Genomic DNA, 23,642 nt, shown 5'->3' with positions numbered 1-23,642 from the left:
ACAACAAGGACAAGGCAAAGATGCTCAGATTGGAGTAGGGGAATTAGACAATGAAGAAGACACATACCACAGCAGCAGTACTACAAACTCTTATAGGTAAGCCATGTAATGTCTAATATCTAAAAGGGAGAAAAGGAAAATGAGGAAGCTGAGAGAGAGAGACGGACAGACAAAAAGAGATTGAAGATTGGAAAAGAAGTACACGTATGCATAGAGAACGTTAGTGAAAGAAGCAGGACAGTGAAACAGATTGTGAAAATGGGATTTTCAAAAAATATAAAAAAGATGTTGAGGCAGACTGAAAAGTAAATGTAAACTTGTATATTTAGACTACTCAAGGGATACAAGGAAATGCTTGTTAGAGGCAGATGGTCTTTAATGATACATTAGTACACATTTCAACAAGCAATACTAGGGAAACAGAATGCATTTATACTGTAGATAGGTGGTCTTTAAATATGGGCGATGGCTAAGCAGGTTTCACTGCAGATAGATTCGTGGATAAAGAGGAAAATGGAAAGAGAAAGACAGAGGCGGAGACAAAATAAGGGAAGGGGGGGTGGGAGTTGGCGGTTGGGTTGAAAAATCCCATGCTGCTTTAAAAAAAAAGAAATATCTTGTACAAATTTGGATTTGGGTGTATGAGACGCAAAGATATAAAATGAAGTTTATAGACCGTAACAATGATATGCAATATGCACTGTTGTAAACATACATGTAATGTATTCACTGACATGTGCCTTGTGGTGGGGTTACCTTACCAAACATCCTGTTGCACACTTTGTCTGCTTAGCACTCTATGACCTCATATATTTCCTGTTGTTGCCAGTGTAGTCACACATAGATCTGTAAGTCAATATCAAGTTTCAGGAAGCTTGACCATTCAGAGCTTGACCATCCAGAGAGTGTCATGAAATGTTTTTGGTATGGGTATTATATTCTCCCCAATCTAGGTGTGTGATCATTGTGATGGCACGAGAACTTGACCACTGAGAAAGATTCATTAAATGCTCTGGGTATTAATATTCTCCTTAAGTTTCCTTGCAGTGAACCCAAGCATCCATTCATTAGCATTACAGTTTTGTTTAATTTAAACATGCATTAAGATAACAAGAATCCAAGAGAATATCTGGTTAATGTTTGATTCTATTTCCCCCAGCTACATTTAGGTGTGTGATGGTATAAGAACTTGACCATTGAGGGAGTTTCATTAAATGTTATGCATATTATATTCTCCTTAAGTTTTCATGCAGTGAACTTCAGCATCCATTCATTAGCATTACAGGGTTTTTTATTTACACATGCAAAAAAAAATTGAAGTACAAGAATCCAAAGAGAATATTTGGTTAATGTTTGATTGTATTTCCCCCAGCTATGTGTGTGATAGCATGAGAACTTGACCACTGAGAAAGATTCATTAAATGCTTTGGGTATTAATATTCTCCTTAAGTTTCCTTGCAGTGAACCTAAGCATCCATTCATTAGCATTGCAGTTTTGTTTAATTTAAACATGCATTAAGATAACAAGAATCCAAAGAGAATATCTGGTTAATGTTTGATTCTATTTCCCCCAGCTACATTTAGGTGTGTGATGGTATAAGAGCTTGCCTACTGAGAGAGTTTCATTCAATGTTATGTGTATTACATTCTCCTTTTAAAAGTTTTCATGCAGTGAACTTAAAGATGAAGTTGAGTTCTGGTCATGCGATTGCATTGTGAAAGAAACGGTGTGGAACCGACCAGAAAAGGTTGATCATCTAGCATATAAGAATTTGTGTGTATTGCAAGGTTCTGGAATCATCAAAATGATAAGAAATTTGGCCAAGTCTTGGTAAAGTTACAAACCCTGTACACAGAAAGATGTATATGGGACTACACGAACACGTGGCGTAAAAAGCCGCGCCCCCCCCCCCCCCCCCCCCCCCCCGATTTTTATGATGTTACATGCATATTTAGAATATGAAGGCATTTGAAGAGCCATGCTTTTCAGGGAACATGTCTTTTCTGATGTTCTTCCACACTTGCATAATAAGAATGAGTAATGCTCACAAATTATTTTTCACCTCTTCTCAGAACTCAACCTTCTCTTTAAGCCTCTACTCATTAGCATTACAAGTTGTTTACACATGTATGCAAAAAGAAATATCAAGTACAAGAATCAAAAGAGAATATTTGGTTAATGTTTGATTGTATTTCCCCCAGCTGTGTGTGTGATGGCATTAGATTCCACTTTGTGATTGAATATGGTATTGAAGTTTCATTGAACAAGATCACAATTTCTAGTATGATAGCTAAAAAGATGGATTTTTGACTGGCTATGCAATGAAAAATATCTTAATTCAACAAAGTCCTAGGATGACATGTACTATGGTCTTACCGGTATTCAAAACATCAACATGATTAACACGGATCTACCTGTAATAAAATTTGAGTTTTAGTTCATGCACTTAAGGAGATATCTCTTCATGACTTCTGTACTTCAAGTATATTGCACTCTTTAAGTCTGTGTCAACCATTAATTACGTGACTATGTACGGTTCATAAGATACTTGTCTAAACTCTAAAGTCCAACCCCAATCCCCTCCCCCCCCCCCCCCCCCCCCCCCCCCCGAAAAAAAAATGAAATAAACAAAAATATGAAAAATTGTAGAGCTTTGAATCCTATTTATTTGATGGGTCTGTGGAGTGTTGATACATTACTTAACTACCAACTAGTCCAAGTTCATACCTCAGCCATGATACTCCCATCTTTTGAGAAAACAATAAACTAAATTTTCCCCTATTGTACCTTGTAGGAAGAACTTCCTTAATGGAGCTCTCACACTCTGCCGTGTAGGCCTACCGTCCACCTGCCTGGCTATTAACAAAACAACAGAGTCCAGAACGTTGGGTTTTGAGCGAACTTGTCCCCGGCAGCTAAAAAAAATTCATAAAATTAATCTTTTCACCGTTTCGTTGCCATCTTCTGACCGTTCTCACCGGGCGCATACCGGGTGTTGAACGTGCTTCTACCGTCTTCACCGCCCAGATTAACTTTTGTTGAAAATTTTGGCTGTTTCCATACCGGGCCCATACCGGGTCTCGAACGTGTGCACCGGGTTTGTAGCAGCCACCTACCAGTCACTTAGCGTCCCCTCACCGCTCGGAGCGTCCTGTGAGCGAGTCCCTGGACTGCTGACGTCATGACACGACTGCCATAAATACCCCGATTTGAACGGCAACGGTCAGTCCGCTCTCCATTTTTCATCACCGTTCTGTAACGGGTTATGAGCGTGTTGTGAACATGTTCATACAGTGTGACCGTTTTCATAACGTATTCATACCGTCCTCATACCGTTCAACGGCCGGTGCCAGCCGGCCAAAGTTTTGAACATGCCCAAAACTTTCGCCGGGTCCCACTGGGTGTAAATAAGCGCCAACGCCCTATTAACGTGTTGCCCGCTTTGATAACGAACCACCGTGTGCCCTCGCCGTTCTCCACCGTCCGCAGACATTTTCGCGCGCGGTGGCACACGGTAGGCCTACACGGCAGAGTGTGAGAGTCACCTTAATAATTCAAGCACTATTTATAACAGCTCAGCTAGAACCAGATCAATAATGTAATAATGAACAGGGGTTTTACCATCCTTTGGGGTGGATGTATATTGTGAATGCCCTGTTATTATCATTATTCAAATTCAATGTTATTTAATTGTTTAATTTTAGGGATGAGTGGTTTCGACTGTTTGAGCGTGATGACTACTTGCAGGTAGTCAAACAGGAGGGTAAGAAAGGCAGATTAAGGAGCAGCAGGTTCCGTAGTATCTGCTGGAAGGTGAGTTTTGCATGTATTTTTGTTGTTGATACTTGTTTTTTGTCTTAAACATTGTAATATAAATAAAACACTGTTATATATATCCTACTGATAGCAGTCACATACTATGATTCTTCTTAATTTTTACAAGATTTATTCGATTTAAAATCATTTGAATGATTTGACCCTGTTGAGATCAGAGATAATCTCAATATTTTGTACACATTGGAAGAGGCAAACAAGATAATGAGAAAATGGTATCATATTAATTGATTTATCTATTATATATATTAAATGTACCTCCACTGAATCAAGGAGTTTCCTCAATTTACAACTCCTGGGACCCGTTTCACAAAGCCTTTTTTCAATGACAAATGACAAAAATCAGTGACAAATCTGTTGATAACCAATCAGAAGCAAGGATGTCAGTAGCTTAAAACAAAAATTGTCATTTGTCACTGATGACAAGTTTTGTGAAACGCCCCCCTGGACTGTATGAAAGACATCTGCGGTATGAAAATAAGACTTCTTATTCTCCTTTGTTTTGGAAAATCAATTCCTAGCCATTTTATAAAAAATCTAGTAAAAATCCAATTTTATCTCACAGATCTACCTAGACTGCTTACCCGAAGACAGAACAGCTTGGCTGCAGTCTGTGAGGGAAAACAGAAAGAAGTATGATGGATTTAGAGAGCAACATATACACAGCACGAAAGAAGGATTGAGGGATAGGGCAATGGATCCTACGCTCAACAATCCACTATCACAGATGGAAGAGGTGAGATGTGGAAGAAAGGAGGATGGGAGAGTGAGTGGGTGGAGAGGAAGGGGAGATAAGAAAAGATTTCTCTTTGAAAGTTTGAAACAAGGGAAGACTGTAGAGAACTGAATGACGAGATCCAGGAAAATATGTGGAAAGGCAGAGGGAAATGACATATGAGTGAGTGATGAAAAAGGACAAATCTAGGGAGAAATTTTGTGAACATAACTATACACTAGTTTTTTTTTAAGAGAAGATGAAATAAAAAGGAAAGAGGAATTGGTGAAGAGAAAGGGGAGATAAGGAAAGATTTCACAGGAAGAAAAATATCTTACTGTGTAAATGAAACAAGGGGAGACTGTAGAGGAGTGAATGAAGAGATCCAGGATCCAGAGGGAATGCCATAGGAGTAGGCGATGAAGGGAAATCTAAGGGGGAATTTTGTGAACTTAACTATACACTAGTTTTTTAAAGAGAAGATGAAATGAAAAGGGAAGAGGAGTGGGTGGACAGAAGGAAAGATTCACTTGAAGAAAAATATCTCTCTTTAAAAGTGAATCAAGGTGAGACTGTAGAGGGGTGAATATAGAGGTCCAGGAAATGGAGTGGGCGATGAAGGGAAATGTTGGGGAATATTTTGTGAACTTAACTATACACTAGTTTTTTAAACGTAAAGAGAAGATGAAATGAAAAGGGAAGAGGAGTGGGTGGACAGAAGGAAAGATTCACTTGAAGAAAAATATCTCTCTTTAAAAGTGAATCAAGGTGAGACTGTAGAGGGGTGAATATAGAGGTCCAGGAAATGGAGTGGGCGATGAAGGGAAATGTTGGGGAATATTTTGTGAACTTAACTATACACTAGTTTTTTTTAACGTAAAGAGAAGATGAAATGAATAGGGAAGAAGTGTGGGTGGAGAGATAAGGAAAGGTTTCACATGAAGAAAAATATCTTTAAAAATGAAACAAGGGGAGACTGTAGAGGAGTGAATGAAGAGATCCAGGAAAATATGAGGAAGGGCAGAGTGAGACAACATTGGAGTGGGTGATGAGAAAGGGATATGAAGGATACTTTTTTGTGAACTTAAACTATTTGCTTGAAGATAAGATAAAAGTAAATGAAAGAGGAATGTGTGAAGAGAAAGATTGAGATAATGTAGAGAGGACTAAAGGCTTTTGAATGGTTTGTGTAGATGTAGGGGAACTATGAAAGAGAAAGAGGAAAAGGAAAGCTCTTGATATAATGGCAGAAAAAGAACAGAGAACAGAGTCTCAATGAAGTGAAGTTGAGGAGATAAAAAGTGATGAAAAAGGAGGAAAGAAAAGGACTGAATATGAGAAAAGTGGGATATTAAATGAGAAAAACAATGATTAAATAACAATTTTAAGGAGATGATCATGGATAAAAAAAAAATAAGAGTCACAAGAATGGATTTAGGATTTAAAGCAAAATGGTACATACTTTGTAATGTTTTTCATCATCACTGCACAAAATGGTCAGGAGTATAAAATAATTTAGGTTGGAGAGAGCGGGGAGAAGGGGGGGGGGGGAGGAATAAAGAAGTCTGAAGCATGAAAAGAATGCACAATTATTCACGCAAGATGTATTAAAGTACTCGACATTGATCAATCATATATAAACTAACATCATTTAAACCAAATTAATTTGTTTTTTTAATTTCCTGCTTTTCAGAGCCCCTGGAACAGGTTCTTCCAAGACAAGGACTGCCGAACCGAAATCAAACAAGACGTGGTCAGATGTTTTCCCGAGATCGCTTTCTTCAAGAGCGAAAAGATCCGGGACATGATGATTGATATCCTTTTCTGTTTTGCCAAGGAAAATAGCAATGTGCTGTACAAACAGGTCAGTGCTCATCTCAACATGCATAGGAGGATTTAGTGACAAGTGGTCAGTTGCAGGAAATAAATGAAGTACGGTCACTTAAAGTGTTATTGGTAAGAGGAGACAAAGACAGGGAAGAAACGCACCTCTTGTGTTTTTACAACCAATTGAATTACAATCATTAAGATGTTATTGATGAAAGGTGGAGGTGGGTGGGGGAGAGAGGTGGAAAGTGAATTACCATTTACCACACATTTTTTATAGATGTTGTTTTTTCTTTCTTTTTCCTTAATTACTAAATGCTCTTTTTGATCTTGTTTCCTGGTTTGACTACTTGAAAGTTTGATTATTGAGCCTAGCCCGGACAAATAGTCTTCCTTAGCATTGACATTAATTCAAACAGCATGTATAATTCAATTATATTTTTGATATATGTACTGTTTTCTATCTTTGAATTAAAGTATACATGTAAGATGCAGTTAATTTGAAGCAGAATTGATGCTGTGTTGCAATCAGTGTAAAATATTAAAGATAAACAGGGGAATACAGAAAAATTGTACTACAAATGACTAATTCTTTGTTAAAATAACTGTTTTGTGTGTTTAAGTATCACAACTATTGTTTTGACCTAAGATCCAAGTTTTGAAAGTGTCACAATGTATTTATTGATACATGTATATCAAAAGATAGACAAACAGATAAATTTATGCCACAAAATAGTTGAATTACAACTCTCGATTGTGCAACCTATAAGAGTTCTTTGCTATGAAAATGGCTTTGCAATTTCAGAAAGTTACAGATCCTTAAATTTTCAGTTTTTGAAGTAATTCAATTGATTTTACTTTTATTTTAAGTTTTAACATGAATATAAATGCATTAGTTGATTTATGTCATGCTATGTTTGTCTTCGTCATTTAGGGAATGCATGAACTCCTAGCTCCCCTGATGTTTGTGATACACTGTGATCAACAAGCATTCCTACATGCAAAAGAAATGGAATCACAGCTGTAAGTACATGTATCAAATGTAATACACTCAATCCTGATCGAATCACCACCTGTCCATAAAGGCCACATACAGTGAAACCTGTCTATAGGGACCACCCAAGGGAGATAAGTAAAGTGATCTATATAGGCAGATGGTCTTTATGTACAGGTTCCTTTAGTACATGTTTAAATGAGAAACCAGTTTTAAGGGAAACAAAAAATGTGATCTTTGTAGACAGATGGTCTTTATGTACAGGTTCCTTTAGTACATGTTTAAATAAGAAACCAGTTTTAAGGGAAACAAAAAATGTGGTCTTTGTAGACAGGTGGTCTTTCTATACAGGTGGTCGCTAAAGCAGGTTTGACTGTATACACAAGCTGATCCTTCACCCACTAAACAAACCATACACAATGACAAGATGACCAGGACTTTTGGAAATATATATTTTTGTAAATTTATTAACAAATTGAAAATATATGTTGGGATAAGATGCACCTTTTTACTTCATTTTGCCATACCGGTATTCACATGAGCTTTTGTTAAATAATATCTCTTGGTTTTCTTTGTAAAATAACAAGCAGAAATTATGAGAGACATGACATGTAGGGGTACATGTACTATGAAATCTATAAGTGGAAAATCATCTTGGATGAAAATATAGCGATGGTTTGCCCTGCATACACTTGTATACCCTATGGATACCCCTTCCCTCTCACCTTCTTCATTAGAAAGTGTATACTTGTGATTCAAAGGATTGTATGGTGGAAGTACAGCCCCTCACTTCATACGAAACCATAACAGAAAATGATCAAGACATATGATACCACACTCTCAGGGTGCTTACAAAAACAGATTATTTTGGAGCATATTCCTCATTTTCAGTTGAATTTCTATTTAACCATCCAAACTACATTGTGATTATGCATCAATACAAATCAACTTCCAGTTTCATCAAATTTTAACCTTTAAAAAAAGTTTTGTATATATTACATAGTTTATACCAACTGCAATATAGCAAGAATTGTTGTGCTTGAATGTAGCTGATATTTAGATGAAGATGAATTAAAAATTTTGTGTACTGAATAAATCTGCTCAGTTTTCTGTTTATAAGGTAGATAGTTAAACTGTTTTGTAGATCACTGCATGATATTGCATGAGTAGTGATGACGTGCCTGACACTAATTTATGAAATATTTCCCTCTTTTCTTTGCTTCCATTGAAACATTGTCTGGAATTAAGTGATGTATCGATTCCTTGATTGTTTTCTGGCATTTTTTAATAAATCTTGTTGAATTGTGTGAAGAATAATTCTGATATATCATCTGTTTCCTTCATACCACTCCAATGCTGTGCAATGTACAGGGTTTTTGGCCCCAATGAAAGGTTATACTTTATATTATTATCATATATTTTACAGCTTTAAATTCATTTCCACTTATTCTTTCTCATTTTTTCATTGAATCCGTACAATCCACTTGCTGTGCGATTAACATTTCATATCCTTCTCTTTCTGTCCTCACCATATACATACAAAAGCATCCTTTTGACTAACATTGTTTTTAATCGGCTTTTTATTGTAACATTAGTGAATTTTAGGTAATCACATAGATTTCATTTCATTGGATAAGCAACATTTTGGATAAGATTGTGTGAGAGTGAATTTTCTTTCTCGGCTTCATGATGTTGTTTTTACATTGGGTAAGAGGAGCTGGTTTCCATTAATTCCTTGGTGTAAATGTTCTTTCTGGAATAAAATTTAGTAGATATAATTATTGTTGCGTCTTTGGGGATTTACTAACTAAGAGTTCTGATAAATATAGAAATAAATTCTCTCAGAATCCAACAAAACTTACACTGAATGTTCAAGATTACAAATAAATGACATGTGCCAAACAGTTTTGGTATAACATGTAAAGGGGCTGAGTAATGAGCATAGAAAGATAAGGAAAACCGGATAAGTAGACTCGACACCATGTGTTTAACACAGGTCACTATGTGCAAATGGGAGTTGTTGTTTTTAACGAAGATGATGCCCAGTAAGTTTTTGTATATTTTTAAAAAATTTCACTGGTTGAAACAACCAATCTACTGCAGGATAAATAATCCAGAATAAATCAAAGCAATTTTTTCTCAAAATACCTTTCCCATACCAGAGCTCAAGATTAGCTTTAAGAGCAGGTACATGTGAATGATGTGGTATTTTGCTTCTCTGGCTTGAAGTTGTACACTTATTTGGCAGCAATGCAGTGATTGAGAGAGATTTATCCTCCAGCTTGAGCAGCAATGCAGGATGCTCAAAGCCATGGGACGGGAACAGAGGTGGGCAAAATGAACCGTAGGCCACAAAACAGGAGCACATGCAAGCAAAATACCCCAATATTGATTTATTGTGATATGAAAGGTCTGTCAACAATTTCATCGGTGTAAAGTAATTGAGGTGTTGTGGTCGAGTGGATATGTCACCGGACTGTGGATCACAAGGTCCGTGGTTCAAGTCCCGCCGCGGCACTAATGTCCTTTGGCAAAACGTTAATCTACAGTTTGCCACACTGACCCAGGTGAGGTAAATGGGTACCTGGTAGAATTATTCCTTGAAATGCACTGTGCGCTAATAACGGCTGCCACGGGAGCTAAAGCTAGGGTAATAATTCTTAAAGTTCTTTGGAAGTGCATACATGTAGGGATGTTATATAATGTGATATCAGCTTTGCAAGAACTGAATATCATTATTATTATCATTATGGCTTAATGTCCTTCTGGCTCTCAGCAAACAATGCTTTTTCATGACTTAAATCATATTTCATTCATGTATTTGGACATAAATCATGCAAGGTGCTGGAGCGAGTGCATTATTTCATCGGGAGGGAAATCATCATTAATATCAGTTGTAGAACAGTTGCACCACATAATCTTAATTTATTTGATGATTCAAGTGTTTTACTCAGTAAAGAATAATTCTGATCTAACACCAGTGACATTCTCCACTATATTATAACTTTGTGGGACTAATAATTGATATCATCTCTACTTGTTTTGAAAAAGATATTGTATTCATGTGGCATACCGTTTCATTAATGCTCTGGATTCCTGGGATGCTTGCAGGCATTCATCAATGTGTATTCATTCTTTACCATCAAATTTTTTTCTTTCAAGGAAATCTGTGATCATTTGCCTTTACATTGCAATTTTCAGGGATTTGAATTAGTTTCGCTGCAGCTCATTCACTCTCTTTGGTATCCTGGAGTGCGGCAGTTTGCACTGCCCCCCCCCCCCCTCCCACAAAAAAAAAAATAATAATAATAATCAAAAAATTTCAAAATCTGTTATTTTGCCCTTCTCAGTAGTAACAGTTTAAATCTTGACATCAATTGAAAGGTCACTGGTCCTCCATGCTACATTCTGAAAGAATTAAACCATGCTACTTGGTAACATGGAATTTTTTACTGCAGTCATATTCTGTCAAATGAAAAAGCTGCAAACTGCTGTAATGTGTCCTATTTGACATTTAAATTATGAGCTATCATAATGTGCTTAGATTTTTAGAAATACTGCAACTCATTTCAATAACATGTACAGTATGACAATTTCTTATGTTTAAAGAGAGAAATGTGTTGCTTATTTTTTTTAAATTATTTCATTGTTTTACTTATGAGGTGTTATTGCCCATTTTACATATAGGAAGATCACTTAAATTCAGAAATATAATTGTGCTTTATTAGAGGCATTTTTTTTTTTTTTTGTGTGGCATATATGCTGTGCTATTTCTTCTTTTATATGGATAGAGCTAATCTGGCATGGATTTTATCTTTAAATCATTATGGACAGTGTAAAATAAGACAGTATGCTGTATCTATCAGTATCATCTTTCTACAATTAAACATCAATCTGGCTTTGCTACTTCCCCCACATCTTCCCTTGCAGAGAAATAGTTTCAGAACTCATGAATCCTGACTACTTGGAGCACGATTCATAGTAAGTATAAGTAATTTCAAACTTTGTTTAAAAAGAAAGCAAAACTATAATACCTTTGTTCCTCGTAAGTGGAAGGAGTTTGGATTTCAGAAATTACTTATGGAACTAATCTGCTCTCGATATCAATATTTATTGTGTTTATTTCCTTAGATGACAAAGTGATTGGTTTTGTTATTACAAATGATATTTTTATCAATCATTATAGTTGTTGATTGAACAAAGATTTTTTTTTCTTCTAGGTATCTTTACCAAATACAATAACATGATTAACTTTCTCAAGATATTGTTTCCTTATCCATTACTTCCTGTTTCTCATATTTTTGAAAATAAATACGAATTAAACCACTTTTAAATAAATAATATATAAAAAACAAGTTCAAGTAGTATGTTTTTAAATATTTCTTTAGATCACTTGTATTTCAAATGTAACAAAATAATCTCCATGAATGTTTATGGGATCAATTGCAAAACTGATCTTGAGAAAGTCCATGAAGGTTTGAAACCCTTTTTTTTTTGCTCTTATTTGAACAGCACCCTCTTTTGTCATCTGATGGAGACGGCCGAGCCATGGTTTCATCACGGTCAAGACTTCCCTGCTCAGAGTGGTTTCGTCCAATCAGAGCCCTTCTCTAAACCAGAGGAGTGCAACCCCTCCTCCCCTCTGGTCAAGAAACTCAACAGGATACGAGAGTTTATCCTCAAGAAACATGATTTTGAGCTTTACACTCATCTCAATCAGCTAGATATCCAGCCTCAGATATATGGCATGTAAGTTATATATTGACTAGTAAGTAGTTTGGTCAACCAGAGCTAAGACTACTTTAGGACAGAAGAAAAGCCCCAACAAAATTCAAATTTTTTAATTAAAATTTCATTCAAATTATCATTCAGCATGTATAAACACATACCTAACAGTCATAAATACATAAATTGGCAAAATAATAAATGAAAGCATACCATCAAAAGCAGCACAAGGATTAAAGCCAGAAGCCACTTGAACATATCATATACAAATGATTTTAAAAATTCTTAGTGAATGCATCCATCCTTTTTCTTTCTACTTTATATTCTGGACAAACACTAATACGACAATGATCCTATAACAGTGCAGTATTGTCATATCAGGGTTAGTTGTATCTATGAATGATTTTAAATCTGCAGTCGCTGTGAGCCAGAAGACCCTAAATGATTTTCGTTTTTAGAGACTCAACATCCTCTTGGCTCTCAGGAAATGGCTTACCAGTATATAATTGATCCTGAATGCATGGCATTTACGAATTAGAGGTGCTAAATTAATTCATTAATCCTTGATTATGTCAATAATAGAGTAGACATGAAGCAAAGTTAAGATTTCATGAGCTTGAACTGGACGTGTTTCTTTTTTCTTTTTTTTCACATGGCAGTTAATTCTTCCTACCCAGGCAGTCATATACATGTAGTTACCTACCAGTATGTCCCTTTTTCACATTCATTTTTGTTTTCAATCTTGAAGAAACAGTACAGTAGTAATGACCATGATTTGTGTATCTTGTATTCTGTTTGACAGCCGATGGTTGCGGCTGTTGTTCGGTCGAGAGTTCACATTCCAGGATCTGATAGTATTATGGGATGCCATCTTTGCTGATTCGCCGATGCTGGATCTGGTTGATTACATCTTTGTTGCCATGCTCATCAAAATCAGAGAACTTTGTAAGTACAACTCATAGTCACTAGTCATTCATTCATTTCATTGATTACCAAAGATTTTCATTTAAAGACCACACAGCAAGGTCACTGACAGGTGGCTATCTCATTAACTCAGCTCTCAACTAACTTAAGAAAAAGAGGATCATGGGGGACCAACAGGCACCAATTGGGGAAGTTTTCTATATAGAGGGAGCAAGGAGCTTCAAGTAGGACAGTGGGGCTTTAAAAAAAGTTACATTGTATTTCAGCATAAACTATACATACATTTGGTAAATGGATCCAATAAATAGCAAGTAGGTAGTCGGGGTCTGTCCCGATCAACACACCATAATTCATGACAATTAATCAGTCATTAATGATAAATGTGGAAAAACAAAAGTCAGCATGTGCTACTGCATTACACAAATATAGGTTGCGATTACATGCCTTGTATCAATTTCTCAAGGCACCCTGTTTTGAACAAATATCAGCAAATGCAGAGTTCTTTCTTAACTCATCTTTTGTTCCACTTGGACGATTACATTGTTTGATTTTATATGCTTTGGGTGGGACACTTTAAGGACATATAGAAAATGTTACAAATATGTCCACGACAGCACAATTTGTTTAATTCTTTACATGAGTCGTTCTACTCGTGTGTTTGCTTTCGCTTTGTGCAAAGCAGTTTCCGAAGGATGTATCCTACAAAATGAATACTTTTGCGGTGGGCTTTTACCAGATGTTTGTTTATGTGTCAAGCAAGAAAATGGTGGATCGTTTATGAGTTGGAACTGTAATATATTTCACATGGACTAAACTGAATCGACCTAGAACTATATTTTTCTGTAAATCTAATTAAGAATTAAGCTCTTTTTTCATTTCTGTCGTATATTTTCAGTATTGACAGCAGAGTATGCCAACTGCCTGATGCTGTTGATGAGGTATCCTACTGTAGATGACATCCACTACCTGGTCAATAAGGCATTACATCTTAGAGATCCAAAGGTACGTGCAGATTCATGTTAAGCCATTGCCTACTGGATCCCGGTGGTCCCTGCATTAAGTCTATGTGAATGAGAGAATTTGGTAGTCACTGGGTTATTACTGTAGTACCACCACCACTTGGTCATTAAGGCCATCCCCCCATCTTGCAGATTGTTTCTGGGACATATGCTCCAATAAATTGCTCCATGGTTCATATCCTACACCTACCACACTCCTAAATTCAGCCATGGACCAAAGACTTTAACTATAAACCCTAAACATATATGGAATTGTAACCCTAGACCTATAGTTACAATGAAACAAAGCCCGAAACAATTGCCACTAGAGAATGTCAGTTCACCTAAGGTAAGTCAAGTTCATTTCACATACAGTTTGAAAAATATATAAATTATCATCTAGTCAAACCCAAGGCAAGCACCCAGCCAAATGCATGTATTCAAATCTCCAAAGAATTGAAGCAATACCAAACACCTCTAATCCAACATGGCTTTATTAATCCATGACCTCTATTGATTCTTCCATGGCTTTCTAAATCCTGATCATTTTCTCTCTTCAGAAAATTTACCTGGCTCAATTAAGGTGTCATGAAACCCTTTATTTACCCATTAACGAGCAAGCTGACTCATGCTTTTGTAGCTTCAACCTCTGGAATGTCTTTACAACATTATACCTATTGTATCACACTGCAAGTCTCTGTAAATTGAATGAGTCCTACTTATCCAGTGATAATAGTCATTTACTTTGCTACCTCCAATTAGTGGGCAATAATTGCTATAGGCAGGTAAGCCACCCAATTAACACCAGGATGGAAAGGGTGTCACCTGATTTCAATAGACTGTTGAAGCCTTGGCTTATGTTCACTATGATAGGTATATCACACACTCTGCATTAAATCCAGGTGCTTTTATTCATCAATGCTGTCTATTCACTATGGTACCACCACCAACCCCCCCCCCCCCCTCCCCAGTGTCATCAAGTTTACTGGTACTTACGTTTATCACACATCAGAACAGTTCATTTACCTAATTTCATTCAATTCAATTTTGTTTTTTTTTATTAAAACATAAAGAACATGGCAAAAGTCTGGAGATTAATATTGCCATATTTACAGTTAAATACAAGTGAACATGAAATAGTGTTATAAATCATACATTGACATATCGTCGCTGTTTTCACGAAGTGACGGTAGTAAAAAAAATATGCATTCACTTTGCGTTACGATTTTCCTCACTACCGTCACTTCGTGAAAATAGGGACGATATAGTAGTTCAACAACAACTTACAAGAAGAACATGACTTCATGCATTGAAAAAGATAATGCTTAACAGAAAATGTCATATTGAATTCAGTTGTATATAATTTTACAAAATTAATGATACAGTGGATGCCAGTAGTAAAAAGAGAAAGAAAAATGTTTCACGATAACAAAACAAGTCCATTTATAACAATTGAAAAAATGGCAATAAAGAAGACACCCACACAAAAAAACACTTTGACTTTGAAAATGCTGTAAGTAAAGTAAATTTAGATATATGAGGGCATGTTCAAACGCAATGTAAAAATATGAGCCTTTCAAAGATTACAATGAAATATGCATGATAAAAACGGCCAATAAAATTATTTGTACATTATTTGTACATTATTCACTGTCAGGAATAATACAAAAATAAGAAATAAGACCATCTATTGCCCCTGACATTAGATCGAAATAGAGTTTGCCAGATTTAATTTATACAACAGTGAAAGGGTTTGATGTGAAATATTAGATTCCGGTACTATATGTATGTATCAAGAAAAGCGGGTGCTGATTCAAACGATGAGAGAGAGACAGAAGAAATGGCTTGGACACATAATGCGGCATGATGAGGGCTTGATGCTCAGAGTCTTAGAAATAAGAAGAGGGGAAGACCTCGTAAAGGCTTTCTAGACGATAATCACAGAATGTGGAGCAGCAGGGTATGAAACGCTGAAATGGTTGGCTCAAGACCGAGGAACTTGGAGAGGCACTTGATATCGAATTTTGATTGGGTCACTTAATCTGTCATAAACTGACAGATCACTATTGATGATAATGTTAGATGTAACAAAATTAAAATACTTTTGATTTATACATCATTTCTAATTATAGTAATACTCCTTTCCAATGCCTATTATATCTATATTGTGTTTATCAAACAGTTTCTTTTTACAATTTGGAAGTTTCAAATCAAGTGGCCGTCGATGACTTTTTAAAGGGTTTGTGCTTATGAAACAAGAAAAACTGTGTCGCTGACTTACTTACAGATGTTATTACATGGAAAAAATATTCCCATTGCAGTTTTTTTTAATTTGTTATATTGCCATCAATAACATTTTTATTTTGTTTTAGTTTGCATTGTGGCCTAAAACACTTAAAAGCCCCACTGCACTACTTATAGCTACTTGCGCCCTCTATATAACAAACAATGCCTAATCGGTGACAATTGGTCCCCATGGTCCTCTTTTTCTTATGTTAATTGAGAGCTGATTTTATGAGATAACCACCTGTCAGTGATCATGCAGGGAGGTCTAATCCCTCCTGGCTAAACTAGTGTAGATAGGCTTTGAATATTACATTTCAGTGAGTCAAAATATGATTGATTATTGTTACTTCGGGTAAATCATACAAGAGGAAATGAAATTTGTTCTACAAGTTTAGGGAAACAAAATATTCACAATTTCCTTTTTAAATTTTAAAGAACAACCCCAGGCAGGCCAACTACCAGTTCCAGATCTACTCCCAGATGAAAAGCGGAAACGTCATCTCCACAACACGAGGCCATGTCACCGTCCCAAAGAAACCAGTACCAGTGGTCAAGAAGACCACATCGGCGGTCAGTCAGGGATTCAACAGCCTCAGGAGGATCGGGAAGGGGGCCAACGCTCAGAAGGATAAGGGGTCTAAATCCAAGACGATGGAAGGTACGTACTCAGACCCCGTCAGCTCGACGCCTAGCTAATAGTCGAGGATGTGCCCGCCCCTCGCACGGTATTAGTATTTCCTTTCAGCGGAGCAAATCACCGTGGATTGAAACACTTAACACCCGGCCAGAAATTTTGACAAATCTTTCATATTCTCCCAAGGTGCTGTCACTCTCTTGGTTGTGCTGTGTGGGAGAAACAGGAATAGAGAGAGAGAGAGAGAGAGAGAGAGAGAGAGAGAGAGAAAGAGAGAGAGAGAGAGAGACAGAGAGAGAGACAGACAGAGAGACAGACAGAGAGGCAGAGAAACAAACAGAGAGAGAGAGAGAGAGAGATAGACAGACAGAGAGGCAGAGAAACAAACAGAGAGAGAGAGAGAGAGAGAGAGAGAGACAGACAGACAGACAGGGGGAGGAGGAGACAGAAATAAAGAGAGACAGCTATTAAAAGCAGGGCAGAGATAGATGAAGGAGGGGGTAGTTAGAGAAAGACAGAGGGAAAATGCATTTGTCCAGACTGCTGTTTCTTGAGAATGTGAAATATTAAAACTTACATCTGAAAGTATTCAACAAAGGCCCTTATTCAAACAGACCACCTTTCATTCTTGAGTTATTAAAAACACAAAGAACTTTAAATGTACAAGAGGTATGAGTTAATCAGTTGTTAACTGCATGTACATGTATATGTTTGTAGAACATGCTAATAACCTAATCAAAGAAAAACTATGAAAACAAAAGGAAAATGATATAGAAAACAAAATAATGTAATTAGTTAGCAAAAAGGGAGGTACAGTCAAACCTGCATTAGTGACAACCTGTCTACAAAGACCACATTTTTGGCTTCCCTTGAAATTGGTTCCTCATTGAAACATGTATTAAAGGAACCTGTCTACAAAGACCACTTTGTGTGTTTCCCTTGGGCGGTCACTATAGACAGGTTTGACTGTATAGATGTCATACTGGGTAAAAGAGACCCAAACAAGAACAGCTGCTTCATAGGAAAGAAACAAAACAGAATATGAGCAGAAAAAAGAAAGGCAACTAATTCACTCCTGTGAAATCATCCATGAAAATAACTGTAAAAGTAACTAGTATTACTATAAAAGTCTGAACAAAATCCAGACAAACATGAAGTATGTGTTAACAATTCACATGTATTTAATTAAGTATCTATGATTGTCAATTATATGTTTTTCCTGTGAAATTACTTTGAAGCATGATTGTAAATGTAAATATGAACAATTATCCTCTATGGACATAATAAAGAAATGAAATGGAATGAAATGAAATGAACACTTTTCACCTTTCTCATTCCAATTTGGATAGACCTACCCCACCCGTTGGCCCACTCGACCTCTGACCTTGTGACTGACATTCAGACCCGAGACCTCAAGGTGCTGTCCAAATCTAGTATCGCTGGTATGGAGACACTGAGCTCAAGTACAGAGGGACTCTCCAAGATGGAGAAGACAGGGAAACAAGCTCCTTCTAGTCTTCAACCCAATATATTCGCTAAGCCAAGGAGTGCAGGCAAGAAAGTGAGTCTGTAGTTGATAACACTCCTTTAAAGGTAAAGACCAGTTATGGTCATGCGATTGCATTGTGGAAGAAACGTTGTGGAATCGATCAGAAAAGGTTAATCATCTAGCATCTAGTATCTGCAAGGTTCTGGAATCATCAAAATGATAAGAAATTTGGCCCATTCTTCGTAAAGTTACGAGCACTATACACAGAAAGATGTATATGGGACTACCATATATCTCTCACAGACCATGAGAGAAACAAATTTACCAAATATATGAATTAGTAGGCGGTTTCCCTGCAAATTTGTTATCATCATGTATTAGTCAAAACATATTCTTTCACATGATTGGTAATGAGAGCTTCCATTTCATTTTTTGAAATTGGGGCGTTTCCAATACTGGTCTTTACCTTTAAAGGTACTATGTCCCATTTGCAGTCAAAATTATGAAAAGGTTAAATTCCAACAGCATTTGAAAGACAATACCAAAATTAGAACTTCCCTCAAAACGAAAGGGCTTGAAAATGGTTTTTAGTGGGAAAATGTCATTCCTGCAAAGTTCTACATAATTTGATGTTGGCTGCAAAAGGAACATAGTATCTTTAAAGGGAGATAGTTGTCAGTTTCCATGTGCAGCAGGTCATAATTCGCTGACACTAGACTTGGTGGAATTATACCATTAATGGGTGTACAAGTCTTGCACACGGCAAACCTCTGGTCCTATCAAGAGATACCACCTAGTCTCTCAGAGAGTCTTTGGATGAGGGGAATGTAAGATAATGATGTTACCATATAGGAGGATGGGTGGAAAATGCAGAGCATTTTATAAGACCTGCTGGTCATAAAACTGAAGGCTAATCCTGGTGATTGACAGCACCTGTTAACTGGTCAAACACCCAAATGGTGTCATTTTCCCCATGAGAGCCCACTACTGTGTGTCTTTAAATCTAAACTGTATAGTACAAGATAGTCGACACAAATTAATAAAACAGAAATATATGAAGGTATTTACATTGTCTGTTTGGAGTCAAAGGAGTGTTAACTCATATACTTTGACACAGATGTAAGGCCCTTCTGGGACATGTATATACTTTCTTGGGGATAATGTTCAATTTTCAAAATATACTGCTGTTGACATTTTTTTTATTTAAAGGTACTATGTCCCATTTGCAGGCCAAAAAAATGAAAAAGTTAAATTCCAACTGCATTTGAAAGATAATACTAATTTAGAACTTCCCTAAAAAAGGTGGGGCTTGAAAATGTCTTCAAGTGGGAAAATAACGACTATTAGTTGTCAAATCGACTTTAGGGCTATAGAGCCCAAAAGTAATAGTCTTGATTTTCAGACAATTGTACCGAATGGTCATACGTTTTATGCTGCGCCAAGATTCAATCAGTTTAATCTTGGCCATCACAAGAAGTGGGTTATTGATGTAGACAAATGCTCATGTACCCTTTACAACTCTTTTCATGTATGTTATTACCAAAGAAGAAAAAAAGCCAGTCAGTCACTCAATAGTGTCTGACAGTGAAGTCTAGCAAGTAAACGGGTTTCCTAGCATAATTTGAATATGAGGACACTGCTAACGTTTAAATTTCACAGATAGGACATACATGACATATTCATAATTCCTGCAAAGTTCTACAGCATTTGAGGTTGGCTGCAAAAGGGACATAGTACCTTTAATATCATAAGAATATGAAAACTTCTGTCTTCTATTTCTGGGATTGATTGAGATAATAAGTCTTCTTGAAATCTCTTCCTTTACTGTAGAAACTTCTTGATTATTCATCTTATCTATATACAGTTTTGATTGTTAAGACCTTTAGTTAGTGGATGCTATTTCATATGTACTGTGCACAAATGTTATTCTGCCCATTTCTATGGTATATGCCTTTGAATGTTTAAAACATATGAATGGCGCTATACAAGTGCTGTGGATCATCATCATCATCATCATATGAAGTAGCTATTTCACTATTTATCAAATAATCATTTTTATACTCTGCCTTTTGTTTTTGTATATATTAGCATGACCCCGAAACTGAAATGCAGCTGGCCGTATCACAGAGTAGATTCAATGAACTACAAAACATGTGTAGATACTGTGCATCTAAGATGGAAGCTCATATTCGTAAGTTCAAATCACTTACTTCATTTTAGAAAAAATAATTAGAATTCAATAATAATAACGTTAATAATAATGATAATGTTGATAAAAATAATGTGCCTTGTTTACCCGTGGTATTTTCATCAGTATTAAAAGTATTCTTCCTGAGGGCACTGCAATCATAACATTACCCCGGCTTTATACTTTATACACAAATGACAGCAGAGGCTCCAATCGGTATCGTTGGTGTAGTTTTTATGATTCAGAAAGGCAAAACTTTCTAAGAAGTAAATAAGAACAATTTCAAGATGTCTGTCTTTCACTTTGAAACTGGTTTGAAAGACTTGAAGGAGATTTCGTCAATGTGAATCCAATATTTAAATAAAGATGAAGTATCCTCTTTGAACAATTCTTCTCTACTTTTCTTAAGGAATAAGGGAGATGATTGGAAAATATCGCTTCAACATCATGTCTGAACATGCCCTTTAATTGCTTTGTATTGCCTGTACCTTTACTTACATTGTTGTTGTTTATTTCACAGTGATTCATGATTTGTTGTACCTCATAATTTTATTATTGTTACCATTTCTGTAAAGTCAGATGGATTGGAAAAGAAGACCTTCGGGTGACAGTTATTTAGTTAATCTTTTTCCTTTCCTGGCATCCATGTGACTCTTTTCCAAATGTGCTCTTGTTTTGTATTCAATAATTTTCTTTGCCTTTGCCGAATAAAAAATAATAAATGATAATGATAATAATATATACCGGTATGTTTATTTGATCACAACATTTCAGTACAAATGCAGGATGGCTTGCTGCAGCTCAACCTACAGACAGATGATGAGCTGTTTGTTTCGTTAGCGGGACTCAAACAGGTATGAGCTTGGTCTTTAATTGACTGCAAATATCATGAAACAGAGTATTTGTCAGAAATTGTACTGAACAGCAATGAATATTTGTTATGAACATGCCAATGTGATGAGCTGTTTGTTTCGTTAGCTGGACTCAAACAGGTATGAGCTTGGTCTTTAATTGACTGCAAATATCATGAATGAGAGTGTTTGTCAGAAATCAATATTTGTTATGAACGTGCTCATGTAATGAGCTGTTCCTGACATTAGTTGGATGCAAACATCTACAGCTTAGTGCAAGGAAACTGGATATAATAAACTGTTCACATTTGCAAACCAAGATGATACCTAGGTATGAAACAAAATTAATTAACCCTCACAGAAATTAAATATTTGATACTGCAATCAGTAGCTATATGCTAGAGTCATATTTATATAATAGTGGATGGCTTTGAGTGTGATACAAGAATATATTGTCACACAAAAACAAAGCAATACAATATCATTATTATTATATATATCAGGCTGCACTAGTGAAATAACTAAATTTGACTCGATAATCAAGCAATATTGTAACGACAGTTGAAGTTTCCGGATGACAGAGTAATATTGATCAGTCATCCGGGTACTGCGCTAAAGTTATTAAATACACAGATTTATTGTACCTCTTGGAAGCCTTATATAGATAAAAATACAGTTTCTTGAAGACCCACTCAGTTATGGATAATGAGTGCTATATAAGAAACAGATGTAACTATATTATGATGCATTTGCAAGTTGCAAACAAAGTTTGAGAAAGGGGGAACGTGGTTTGCTACTCCATTTGCTTGGTAGTCGATATGTATTGTTTTATGTTGTTGGATCAAGTTTGCATACATGACACTAGGAGCAAATGTTTGATCCAATTTTTTTCCTCTCTCTCTCTCTCTCTCTCTCTCTCTCTTTCTCTCTCTCTCAGTTGAAAGATATCATGAATGGTAAGTTGAGATTCACCCAAGGTCTCATAGATCCTGATGAAATCAGCATTAATGATAATCACTACTCACATGGAGAAGGGGCGGAGCAACAATCAATCCCTCAGGATAACCAATCAGATGACACCATCCATACCACAAACAACAACAGCAACGCTAATGCACCAATCACATCCATCCAAAGTAGTTCAGAGGTGGAGCCTGATAGCACCTCAAGAGAGTCACCTGTGAGTGGCAGCACTGAGCAGCCAATCACAGCCAGTCTTGGCACTGAGGGGGAGGAGTCACAAGATAAGTCTGCTGTCATTGGTGAGAGGAATGCAAGGGTGAATCCTTTCAACACAAATGGAGTAAAAGATAAGGAACTTGTGTCTGGTGGACTTGACGAAGAGGACCAGGAAAATGGAAATGCAAAGTGCAATAGCCACCCTTTGTTTGACTCATAACATAAACTTTGAAAATACAAACCACGTTGAACTATGACATTAGACAGTCATATATCTACATATGTGCACATGCTGTAAATAAGAATTAAAGGGATGCATCTATATAAAGAAATATTATTGTTGAACGAAAAACAAAGATGACAAATATTATATTTTCATTGTATCACAGAGAAAAACATGCCTGTACATATATTTTCAGCTGGAATAGTTTGAAAAAAAATATATATATATATTTGTGTTAATAGCACTCATTGAGATATTTACTGGTTTTCTTCACATGCAAATCAGGTCATGTCCTGGTGTATGATAACTTTCCGAACACATTATCTTTGAAAGAAACAATTAAGTTTCATGAACATGTATATGATATTTAGTTTTAAAAGTAAGAATCTGTTCCATAGTAGTGGTTGCAAGCAAATATAGTTTTAGAACAAACTTTATATGAACAATTGAACAATTTTGCTATCCGTTTACTGATCTGTAAATCCTTCATAGTGCCAAGAAAGCAAGCAGAACTCAAGATTTATTGTCAAAGGGTGGATGTATGAGCTTCAAATAATAACACAGCAATCTGAGGAGTGTTGCTGTTATCTTGTATAAAACATGTCTCACAATACTGTATATGTGTAGAAATGCACCTTGAAAAAAAACAATGAATTTTTTATTTAGTGTTTAATCCATTGCACATCTTTTGTTCCAATTTCAATGACTATGCATTAAGTAGGTGCTTAGTATGTACAAAAATAATAATTATTTTCTCCTTTTCTTTTAATTAAT

At 36.2% G+C, this 23,642-nt stretch overlaps 1 protein-coding gene across 1 annotated transcript; it reads left to right on the top strand.

The window, feature by feature from the left end:
- Position 1: 1 nt before the first annotated feature.
- Positions 2-23,616, top strand: LOC115924466 (TBC1 domain family member 5-like; the record flags this gene model as incomplete). The annotated part of the gene is made up of 15 exons (XM_030986592.1): positions 2-96; positions 3,706-3,814; positions 4,401-4,571; positions 6,244-6,414; positions 7,312-7,400; positions 8,743-8,763; positions 11,302-11,352; positions 11,884-12,120; positions 12,899-13,041; positions 13,916-14,022; positions 16,740-16,962; positions 18,288-18,499; positions 20,516-20,618; positions 21,390-21,469; positions 22,404-23,616. Coding segments are annotated over 15 exons (2,274 nt in total), but the record flags the coding sequence as incomplete, so codon positions are not given.
- Positions 23,617-23,642: the final 26 nt, after the last annotated feature.

Source organism: Strongylocentrotus purpuratus, unplaced genomic scaffold, assembly GCF_000002235.5.
Source record: "Strongylocentrotus purpuratus isolate Spur 01 unplaced genomic scaffold, Spur_5.0 spur5_contig_838, whole genome shotgun sequence".
NCBI lineage: Eukaryota > Metazoa > Echinodermata > Echinoidea > Camarodonta > Strongylocentrotidae > Strongylocentrotus > Strongylocentrotus purpuratus.
This window is presented reverse-complemented; position numbering and strand designations above follow the sequence as displayed.